Below are 12426 nucleotides of genomic sequence, written 5' to 3' on the forward strand. Positions count from 1 at the left end.
GCCTGTGAACGAACTTTATTTTATACGGCTACGGTTCCTGCGTGTTCGTTTATTATACTGTGCACGGGGCACGTCATAACAATTATTTTCTAGCGGAAGCCAAAGAAAGAAAGAATTCATTGAATTCAAATGACCGTCATTTGAATTCAATGAATTCTTTCTCACATGGTTCGAAGTTATATATTTTTCATAAGGATTGAAATTATTTACAAACTGTAACATTATCATTTAAAAAATAATTTGAAAATTGTGTATTCACCAAAAAATTAAAACATACGCTATTTGACTTACGCTGTTCCAGTCGTGTTTGTATCCTTCGTAAGACCACAGTCGGGGGTTTTCACAGTATTGGGCATAAATAAGTATTAATTAAATGAAATTTATCTTACCAAGGAGTCCTTGGGACATAAGAAGAAGTATTGCAAAATGGAGAAACATTTTCCTTGTAGTTCCTTGTCCTTGCTTTGAAATTTATAATTGTCTACTCCATATTTATACTAAAAAGATACATAATTTAATGAAAAAATGTGCAAACGAAGGAAATAATTAAATTTTTTTTAATTACTATTGGTGTTCAATAATATCGCTAAATATTATCGAATTGTATGCGTGTTATTCGATGTTTTTTCATGCATTGTAGTCGTTGATGCTTTTACGCACCAACGGGTTGCGATGTTGTTTAACCTTATCGATGTGGCGTGTAGACGCCAACTTCATCCATTGGGCTACGGCCGGGCTTCGTCGTGCGCGTCTGGAGAGACGCCGTACTTGGCGCTTTGGTTGGCTGATGCTTGAAGACCTCTGACGTGAGACTGGGAGGGTCTTCCGTATCGAGAAGTTGAGTCTAGGGATTGTATTAAGCAAAAGGGGGAACCGCGTGGGATGGCTTGGTTCATGCGTCACGACGCGAGGACTTCTTTTTTGACGTTCATAATTAGTGTACATTGTGTTACCTACATGAATAAATGACTTTATACCTTGAATTTTGATTTAATAATTTATATAGCACATTCTTTGATTCACTTATACTCTAAAAACGTATTATTCCGAAATTTTTGTGTAATTTAAATAAAATAATTTTTTAAAGTCATGGAAATTAAGAAACATTTAGGTATATTAGAAATTTCTCATTAATATCAAGGTTGAGTAGTAATTATTTTTTAAAAACAATTAAAACTTGGCAAAAAGTAATTTCAAATTATTTAATTTAAAATACCCATTTATATAGTGATATTCAAGGGCTAATTATTCACGTTACTTAGTTCATTCGAATTTTCACATCAAAAATTCAAGTTATTCTTTCTTCGGAGACTATTGAAGATGTTGTTTTATACCAATAAATAAGAATTTAATATGCTCTGTGTTATTTTTTTCTAGCTTTCTCTTTTCTTAATCACTTAATTCGCGTGAAGAGCCTGCCTGATAGCTTTGAGATAAGCCCACCACCTTGATCCCCGTATCCTAGACGTCTAGTATGGGACAGTGACGTATGGGAATTAATCATTATATGCAATTAGTTGACATCACAGAAGACCGAAGAGCTGGCAGCTACCTCGGACAAATAATTAGTCTAGCTACTCAAAGGGGGAACGCTGCCAGTATCTTCAGAACCTTGCCTAAAGGGACTCCTTTTAATAATATATTTTAGTTATTATATTTTAAGGCAAGTTATTGTTAAGAAAATTGTAAAACTGTTCTTTATTAAAGCAATATCAATAACGATGATAGATAGAAATCCTTGTTTATATATAATACTTGTTTTTATACATTTTCAAAAATAATAAGCACGACACTGGTGACAACTTATATAATATATACATTATATATATTATATATTAATTAAAATAAATAAATTAAAAGTTAAAAATATTTATATATTTTAATATTTACATATATATTATGGAGTAAAATTTCAGCGTAGTCAGCAGTTAACGACAAAGATCTAACAGCTTTTAGAAAGCTCGTTCAAGACTTCACGCTACTTAGTCATAATTAAAATAATTGGTCTGTGTATATTTCTACCAACTATCTGAGTAATAACTAAATGAAGTTAAAAGATTATTATTATAACGAACTTTAGCCCTAAACCTATTCATAATAAAAAAATACATTATAGCTCTTTTGTATTTTTTTTTGTTGTGAACGTTACACTGAATATCTCAGTTTCTTCGTAAAATTGTCAAGCCTTTGCGGAGCCCCTAATGCCTGGTATTCCGCGCCCTTCCCGTATTTGAAATAGTTACTTAGCAATAACTAGATCCTTACTTCCCTCGCTGTGTGTACCCAAAACTAAGCGATTCTAAGCGAAAATGTGTAAACTCGGCAGCCTTATGTAATTGGCACCTTGTAGTACCGGTGACCCCAGAGCTGGTGCTTTCCTCGCTTAACAAAGAATCGCAATACAGCAAGTAAATGCTGCTAGCATTAAAGGTATACTGTTACAGGTCTGTTTGTTTTAACAACTTTGTTATAATTTTCTATTTATCATTTTTTTATAATTATTATTATTTTTAAGTAGGTTAAGTTTATTGTAAAAGCGTGGTAAGCTTTTTGTAGAAGTATGTTTATACTTTATGTTATACGAAATAAATGGTGCACCTTGTGACAAAGAACTTATTTAAATAATTATGAAATCCTGACAGAATATAAAATAAGATTTACGATTCAACAAGATGAATCGGAGCAAGGCTGCTTTTTGTCTAATGTATAATATTCTGGGTGGAATTTTTTTTAATAAATTTTGGAAACACTCATATCGAATGCCAATAATAATTATTTTTTTTAACATCTATTATTTCGTTTTTTACTACATTTTTGTAATTATCATTAGCTTGACTTGGAAAATAACAAATTAATTTTCTTTCTACAAAATAATTTGTTTCCTTGAATTGTTTTACTAAATTATAAAGGTGTGTAAAATATTTATAAAATTATTTAATATATTATGCAATTGCAAATAAATACTTTTTTTGTTGGATTATTCATTTAATTGCGAAAGCTAGGTTATTCCACAACATGCTAGGCGTAATCATGGCGGGTCAAACAGCGTATCACTGCTAGTAAATTTATTTATTTATATACACTTCGTTAACATAATATACAAAATCATACATTTACAAAACAAAAACAAGCAGGTTAAATAAGTTATTAGGTAAATGATAATATATATCAATCATTAGATTAGAAAAACAGAAAATTATTAATTAAGTTAAAATATAAGATTTTATTTCATAATTACGTGTCGTGTACAACAATTGTATTGCAATTAAGACCTAGTAATTAAAGTACATATTACAAAAACTTAAAACATTTCTTCTAATTTGAATTTTAATGATTTAAATACTTTATTTTCTTAAGTCTCAGATGTGCAAGTGCGGTTTTTTAAAACATAAGTTGTTTTTCTTCACTTTTCCTCTAAAACGTAATCAGGCCATAAACCTTAAACGATATTTAATAACTCATTAGTTTGGCAGGATGTTAAATAACGTAAAACAAATTAAAGTTAAAAAAACTTTAAAAAAAACATAATTTCCATTTTAAACATCACCTAATTATTATTGTATTGTCGCATACATTTAAACTTCGATTTTATTCTAGAATCAATATACATATCATCATGTTGCGGTACTTGGTGCTTCTCTGCGTATTGATATGGTCGACACAAGGTAGGTTTATTTAAAGGACTATTCATGAAGTTCATAAAATGATTAGCATAAATTAACCATTATACAAAAAATTAAATGTTATTCGTAATAAGATTTAATTATTTGAATATATCGTTTATCTTTTAACTGAGATCAAGCCTGACTCAAGCGCTGAGATAGAAAAATAAATAAATTTAAAAATAATTTTTTTTAGCTACGAAAGCAGTTCCGAAGATAGTAGGAGGAACGGAGGCTGCTGAAGGAGAGTTCCCATACCTGGCTTCATTGAGAGTATACAATTACCGAAATACGCTGATCCATTTCTGTGGAAGCTCTATTATCTCCCATTGGTTGGTGATGACTGCAGCCCATTGCATGCTAGAGTATGTATTTCTCACTAGCAGCCTGTCACGACATGGCTGGATTTTTTAAATTTATAATTTTAGTATAGATAATACTTATTACAATTAAATAAAGTTTTAATGTGACAAGATACAGTACACAAGGATAATCTCTGTCCTATAACTGGCAGACCAATGACACATGTAAATAATTAAAACTATTTTTAGCTACCCCAAAGACAGAATAGAAGTAGTAGTCGGCACAAACGATATTTGGAGTGGCGGTGCGAAGTACAAAATTGATAAATACATCAATCATGAAAACTACAACGAGACTTCATTTGCGAACGACATAAGTCTTATTCTAGTGAACAGACAAATACAGTTGGGAGAGAAAGTTGGTTTAATTAAATTGCCAACAGAGAACACTCCAGGCGGACTCAATTTGATAATAGCTGGATTTGGATATATTGACGTAAGTGCTATATATGTTACCTACTTGAATTTGTAATTATTGAGTGTAATTATATACATATATCGTAGGTATATGTCTATATATGGAAAAAAAATGTCATATTAAAACTTCCCTGATCCCTAACAGGTTTTATTAAAGTACAGTAGTTCAGTTCTGAGATATTCACGCATTTATCGACTAATTTATTTCTCATCTCTCGAGCTGTCCTAATTTTAGTCTACAAGGGTAATTCTGATATGTATCTTTAATGCCCTATCTCAATAAACACTAATATTACGAATATACGAATAGACCGTGCGACTCATCTTTGATGTAGTTATCCTATATAATATCCAATCGATATTTCTGTATCGCATTTTACATGCGCGAGTACGGTGAATGATCACGACAGATACAGGAATCTGAGATCAAGACCACGGCTAGCGCTATTGGTACTTTTTAAAAAACGTAGACAGGTATTTTAAATGAGTTTCATTTTTCTTTTTAGACTTACCACACACGACCCAAAAGAATGCAAAAGTTGACTGTGAAATCACTAACAGTAAAAGAATGTCAAGAGAGTGAACTTAAAAAGGAGGAAAGATGGAGCCCAATCACTGATAAACTGCTCTGCACATACAAGCGTATTGGCCAAGGCATCTGTCAAGTAAGTCAATAACTTATGAGTAATAAATACACATATACATACATACAACATATAAGTAAATTAGTTGGGCGAATTTATCAGCGACACAAATAAAAGTGATTTTGTATTAACAAAGTAATTTTTTTTAAACATTTACATAAGTACCTAACTTCATCGATTAGTTAACACCCAGATTTATTAAAAACGATTTTTAATAATTTATTGCAGGGTGATTCTGGAGGCGCTCTTGTCCATAATGGTACTGTACATGGAATAACATCCTGGAACATTCCATGTGGTAGAGGGGTGCCAGATGTATTCACCAGGGTTTATAAGTACCTGGATTGGATTTCTACGACTATTGGAAAACTTCCAATACCTACTTAAAATTGTGTTATTACAGAAACTTTTTCAGTCTGCACGAATGATAAGCAAGTCATGTTAAATTGCCTACTGTGTTATTTTCCCATGTGCCTTTATTATTTTATCACACTAAACTTGCAATGAAAATGACCACATCATCATTATATTAATGTAAATTATGTGATTTGTTTTTTCACCCAACCACCCCTCGTATTGTTATCGTCTACTATTCCTAGCATCTTTCACTGGTTATTTTTAATGTATATTCATTTTAGCGGGAATCAAACCTAAACTGGACTAGACGCTTTAAACAATGATGTCTCGAGATAAATTTTAGTATAATTATATGTTTTTGCATAAGAAAAAAATCAACTTATGTAGTTATTTTTTAAAAATACTGCGACATAAAATGACAAATAGTTTAAAATGATCAAATACCCTATTTACAAAGTATAACTTTTTATTTCTTTAAAAGGAAAAAAAAATGAAATTAAATTAAAACTAATTTTATTAATAAATATATCTACTGTTTCATAATGAAAAAGACAAATAATTTAGAACAATCAAATACCGCGTCTAATCTCCATTGTTCTAGTTTAAAATACAATAATCAACCTGTAATTTGTGTTAATTATCTTAAATGAGATAACGAACACAATTAATTTTCTCTGTTGCCTATAAATTTATAATTATATCGGAAACGTTCAAATATAAGCCTATTTATATGTTATGTTAAGTTATAAAAATATGCTTTGAAATTAGAATAATATGAAATACAAATATTTGAAATGAGCATACAACGAAATAAAGACAATTTTTTTAATATTACTATTTTATCGTAATCGAAACAATACACGAAATCAAAATCAAATATCATTTATATTTATAAAATAAAATAAAAAATGTTTCTACATTTACATTTAATGCTTCCAATCAAGGGCGTAGAACGAGAAGAACTGGTAAGAACCTTATTAATCGCTGAAAAAGGAGAATTCACCTCCGATGAAAATCTCAATAAAGGAAAATATGTGTCGAGTTTTTCAAATACGCATATTTTGAATACAGCCTATTACTTTTAGTATAATTAATATCGTACGTTTTTCTAGTTAGTTTAAAATTTGATAATGCTGCTAGCTATTTTTTGCATGGTGGTAATATGGTGTGCTCAGGGTAATTTCGATCACTGAAAGGCCCTGGTAAGAATAGATATTCTCCACTCACCTTATGCTCTGTTCTGGTTTATTGGGATGGTCATTAGTGATCATAGGTCGTTGTGTGATGTTATGACAGTGATGATGTGAATGTCAGGTGTAGTGAATACCAAAACTGTTCGTCTTCTTATTCCAAACAATATTAAATACAATTAAACTTAGCGAGATCGTCAGCTACACTTACAAAATCAGAGGCACAACAACCATTTTGGCCTTAGATTACGATGTCTGTTTATATTTTTCTAAATGGAAAGTGATCAGCAAAGCGATCAGCCTTCTGTTTCTCCTTAGACCCATAAAGTTTCCTTCACCGTTAGCGCGAATGTTAAATGCATATTTAGACAGAACAGCCATTAGGCCAACACTGCTCCTTATAATTACATTTAGCCTCTTTTCAGCGCTTAGTTCCGAAGGTGCGCTATTTATACGCATGTTACGACGTAATGTATCAAATTGTCATCAATTTATTTTTTATAATTTTTGATACAAATTTCAAAATTACAGATTAATTAACGAAAACTTTTACGAGCATAAAAATTTGGTCGCCATTTTGAAATTAGACTTTGACTACCTAAAATAAATGCACCTTGCATTGGGCCATTTTTACGATTGGGCATCTCGTAGCCCGTAGGTGTTGTTCCAAATGGTCATTAACTCTCCTTAATGTACAATCGTTGATGTTTTTTTTTTAAATTAAGTAGTATTTTTAAATGTTGCATATAATAAATATACTTTTACTTCAAATGATATTTATTTCAATCAGATGTGACCATCTTGAATTATCTAATAATTTATTTAATTTTGCTCTGTATCCAATCGTAGTAACCATGGACTGAAGCAAATACATCAGGAAAGTCTTTGCCGCAGGGAACTATCCAGGACACGACTCCTATTTGAAGAGTTTTGTTCTTATCGTCCTGAATGACGAGAGGTCCACCAGAATCACCCTGCACGAGAAATGATAACATTTAAAGGTATTAATTTACAGGAATGGATTATATTGTTTATGCACAATTATTGATCTGCTTCCCTTATTAATAACAATTATCCAAAAGTGTGTTATTGTAGGTTATGGTCGCAGATTGAAGAATTTGCTCATTTTTTTATAGGTGTCTAGTTGGTCAGTCTTTATCCATCAGGATAAGAAATCATGATTCCTTCACGATGTTTTAACTTCACCGTATGAGCAAGTGTTAAATGCAAACAGAAATTCGAACCTTTTGAAGACTATTCAGGTACTATGATTGATATTTAAAACCATTTTGATGAAGCCCGATCGTAACGTGAAACTATGATGAATTGAAAATGTTTCAGCACATTCAATTTTAATTTAATTTCAAATTACTTACTTTGCATGCACCTTTGTTCTTCGGGCGCTGAACGCAAAGTTGTCCCTCGTCTACGGGCACATATTTCGGGTAAGGCGAGCGTTTTAATTGTTCAGTGCAGTTGTCATTGCTTATTGTTATAAACTCTAACATTTGAAGATATTTTGGTACAGTTAACTTGTCCTGTAATAATAAGCAACATTTGACTATCACAGAGAGAATTAAGTGTTTCAATGTTTTTATAAATAGTGAAAATGAATAAATTTAACGATTTTTAAATAATGCAAGCCCTGCTGAATATCATTTCGTTACTCATTTATTATTATTATTTAGTTTTTTTTGTTCCATATATGGATGCAACGGGCGGCCTTATCGCTAATAAGCGATCTCTTCCAGGCAACCCTAGTAAGGGAAAAACTGAAAAAGAAACATGATGAGTGCAAGAAACGTCTAAAGTAATACAAAAAAAAAGAAACTAAGAACTAAAAAGCTAATCTTACAGATTAACATAAGAAAAGATAATCTTTTGGCTAAATAAAATAACTTTTACTTGTATTTATTTTTAAACACACACAGCGAAATAGGGGTCTTGGTGCAGAATATAACAAAACTGGTAAATTTATAAAAACATTTAGTTAATCAAATATATGAATCTACTCACAAAGTCTGTGTATCCAAAGCCAGTCAAGAGACATTTCTTTCCAATAGGTGCCATTTCTTTTAACAACTCAATTGGTTGAACCATATCGTTGTATTTGATTTTGCCTTCGATCTGTATGATGGCTATGTCATTCCTTAGATACCGTCTAAAATACTTCTCATGAAGCACCAATTTCTTAATCTTGTAACGTTGGTCGCCTTTATTGAATTCTTGACTGCCAACTACAATAGACAACTGCTCAGCTCGTTTCCTATAAGTAATTTCAAGTATATCTATAAAACATCATTCAAGTTTGTCGTTCCACATGAAATGATAACTTTTACAAATTTTAAATGATTGAAATAGATGTAAATGGAAACGGCTTTGTCGTCATCTGCCACACCAGGGTCGCGATCATCACGACTCGGTGTGAGCAGCCAAGGAGAGGAATTTATATATTTTAGATATCCTATAAAATGAAATAAAATATAAATAGAAACGAAAAATATACTCACCGATAAATGCAATGAGCGGCTGTTAACACGTACTCTTCGTTTAAAATAGACCCTCCGCAAATGTGCCCTTCTTTCTCTCCTACATGAATACGAATGGAAACTTGGTACTTAGCCATGCCTGGAGTGGCATCTTTGCCACCAACTATTCGGCTGTCTCCATCTATAACTTCCGAAACGTCCACTTCGCCTGTGAACGTACTTCATTTAATTGGGCTACGATCATATTTAGTTTAATACGCACGGGGCATAACAATTATTTTGTTGCGGAAGCCAAAGAAAGAATTAAAAAGAAGAAAGAAATAATTCATTGATTTCTAATGACGGACTAGGTGGTGCGACATAAATAATGTGAAAATAAAGATTAAAACTATTTGCAAATAGGTCATTATTTTACAACAAAATTAAAACATATTTGACTATTATTCGCCAAAAATGCTGTTCGAGTCGTGTTTGTATTCTTCGTATGACTACACAATATTGGGTATAAATTCTAATTAAATGAAATTTAACTTACCAAGGAGTCCATGGGACAGAAGAAGTAATATTCCAAAATGGAGAAACATTTTCCTTGGAGTTCTGTCCTTGTTCTGTAATTTTTAATTTTCTATTCCATATATTTTATACTAAAAATCGACATAATTTAATGGAAAAAAAATTGCCAAAGACGGAAATCATTACAAAAAATAAAACATAATTAGTATTGGTGCCTAATGATATAGCTAAATATTATTTAATTGTATGTCTGTTACTCGATTTCATTTCATTCATTGTAGTAGTTTATGCTTTTGCGTACCAACGGGTTTGGATGGTGATTAACCTTGTCGAAGTGGCGTGTGGACGCCAACTTCATATATTGGGCTATGGTAGAGAGCTCCAGGTCGTAGTGGTACGTTCCTCACGTAGGAAATACACATCGGTAGCGGTTCTCATGAATCTCGATTGCACTCGCGTTTCCTAGGGCTTGTGCTGGAGAGCTCACTGTATCTGTAGGCCTCTCTACTGTGACGGGCTTTGGGCCGTATCACGTCCCATCGTGCACCCAGGTTTTTTAATTAAAAGCTGGCAGCTGGATGCCACCGGGAATTGCCACGTACATGAACGTTTTAGCGGGGTTTCAATCTTTAGCCCGGAGAGCTTACAGCACTCACAGAGGCTATGTCGTACTCCTCGTTGGTCGCTCTGTTGAGCATGTGGAATACGTCCTTGTCACTTGCTGGGTATCCCTGCTCAGCCAGGTCAGTCTGGTTAATCACGACATCTTCACCTTTGGGACGCTTCGGATTTGGACTACCTTGACGACAAGCTCCTCAAGTAGAGGGAAGGTGAGATCTGCCTTCAGAGTGAATGTAGAATATAGGCAAAGGAGAAGACCAGGACGCAGAGTTTCCCCTCAGCGTCAATAGAAATCAACTTATTGTCACGAAGTTTGGCGGGCCTTACGCTCTTGTACCTCACATAGATAGACGGGGGAGTATTTACGAACAACCTGGGTTGGGCCTTTTGGGAGGACCGCCGTTGGTCCATCGCTTTTTGAAACCCGTCCGAGCCAGAGGCCGTCTCTGCCAGAACGGATTGGGTAGACATCGCTGAGGATAGGCGTCATTTATTCCCCGTCACGCTTCGCTGTATCTTCCCGCTTCGAGAAGTGAGCGTGAGCGAAAGCGGGTACGGGAGGAGGGTTTCGGATAGCCTGGACGGCATCATTAAAACGCTGCTTAAAAAGTAGGAACATTTTACTAAGGTAGTGGGTTGGATCTTCATTTGCCATCCTGAAAGTGGGAAAACAAGTTGAAAACGGGTGTGTACGTACAACTAAGTATTGTCAGAGCCTAAGCTTTTTAAATATAAAATAAAATAAAAAGCCTTATTATTTCTTGCAAAAGAACAAAGTAAACTTAATGGTGACTGGTCGTACTTGAATTCGTGTATGCGGTGATGTTAATTATTTCGACTATGTGTTTGCGTGTTGTTTGTTCCCACGAGAATGTAAGTGCGTGCTCCTATTTCACCATGCCTCCTGCTGATAGAGGACAACTCTTTGTTTTTAATTTATGTTATTATTATCAATTACTTAAGATGTCATGTGGAACATGGTTTAATGGTTGCAGCTCCTTACAAACGTTGTGTAAAAAAATAATGGAGATTAAAAAGATTGGCAGAGAGTTTATTGCCAGTTCTTCTCTTCCGTTCCACGCCCTTGATTTGAGAACTGGCACTAAATGTAAAATTAGAAGAATTTATATGTATTTCTTTACAGACAAGTCATAAGTGTACAAAGTGTTACCAATATGATTAAATGATTTTTGATTGATTGATTGATTGATTAATACTATTATATTAGGTCCTTACATATGAAACTAAGCTACGCCATCCCACTAACAAATGGAGCAAGCAAGTCACTCTCTGGCAACCAAGAGACGGCAAAAGAGGTAGGGGTCGTCAAGGAGACAGAAAGATGACTTGAAACTGGCAGCGGGACCATTCTGGTTGAGAGTAGCAAGGGACAGGATCCACTGGAAGGAATTGGAGGAGGCTTATGCCAAAAGGCACACCGAACTTAGGGATCTCTTGTAACCCTACGTTTAGGAATAAAAGGCTATTATTATTATATATGTACTCGTCACTTTGTGTTAATATATGACTTTTAAACACATATTTGAACTTTATTTTCCACAAATAATATTTTTAAATGAAATAGAAATACGGAACTTGTGTTGACACACGCAACCCGCACTACCCTCAATTACTTTTTAAACCGTAAAGAAAATAATATTGCCATACATTATTAAACGACGAAAAAAATGCATTTTTTTAAATATAATGACGTCTTGTACATATAAAAGACCGATTTATGTAAAGAGAACTTAAAAACTACAACTTAATTATTGTATTTTAAATAGTGATTATGTTATTAAAATAAGTAAGTATAGGGAAAAACATTAGTAGGTTAGGTACTTTAATTAACTTCTGTACACATTAACATAAAATGATTGAACTTATTATTTTCTACCAAATTCTCATTATTTAAATTAAAACTTAAGTATTAAAAAAATAAGATACTGTAATTATTATACAGCGTATTAACAGTTTCGATGGCCTTGGAGTGGTTTATTTAAAAACATGAGCATTTGGATAGCAAAGGCGTTTTAACGTTTATTCTAAATTAGTTATAGGACTTTTAAATTGAATCTAGTATTTTATGTAATAATAATGATTTTTTTAATTAAATTGTTTTAGGTTTAATGAGCAACCCTTTAGGCTTTACTTCTGTTACACAGTTTTAT

The 12426-nt window shown here is 32.9% G+C and overlaps 2 protein-coding genes across 2 annotated transcripts; one reads left to right on the forward strand and one right to left on the reverse strand.

Moving 5' to 3' along the window:
• The first annotated feature begins 3539 nt into the window (after positions 1 to 3539).
• Positions 3540 to 5516, forward strand: LOC125063818 (chymotrypsin-2-like). Its single transcript, XM_047670464.1, has 5 exons — positions 3540 to 3665; positions 3859 to 4027; positions 4214 to 4460; positions 4948 to 5106; positions 5314 to 5516. The coding sequence occupies exons 1-5, from the start codon at positions 3617 to 3619 to the stop codon at positions 5470 to 5472; spliced, it is 783 nt and encodes a 260-aa protein (XP_047526420.1). The 5' UTR covers positions 3540 to 3616; the 3' UTR covers positions 5473 to 5516.
• A 1934-nt stretch (positions 5517 to 7450) lies between these two features.
• LOC125063814 (chymotrypsin-2-like) lies at positions 7451 to 9774 on the reverse strand. Its single transcript, XM_047670459.1, has 5 exons — positions 9657 to 9774; positions 9143 to 9329; positions 8649 to 8898; positions 8009 to 8170; positions 7451 to 7606 (listed from the first exon to the last, which is right to left on the reverse strand). Exons 1-5 carry the CDS (start codon positions 9703 to 9705, stop codon positions 7451 to 7453), a joined length of 804 nt encoding a protein of 267 aa, XP_047526415.1. The 5' UTR covers positions 9706 to 9774.
• Between the last annotated feature and the right edge of the window lie 2652 nt (positions 9775 to 12426).

This window comes from Pieris napi, chromosome 3, assembly GCF_905475465.1.
Source record: "Pieris napi chromosome 3, ilPieNapi1.2, whole genome shotgun sequence".
Lineage (NCBI taxonomy): Eukaryota > Metazoa > Arthropoda > Insecta > Lepidoptera > Pieridae > Pieris > Pieris napi.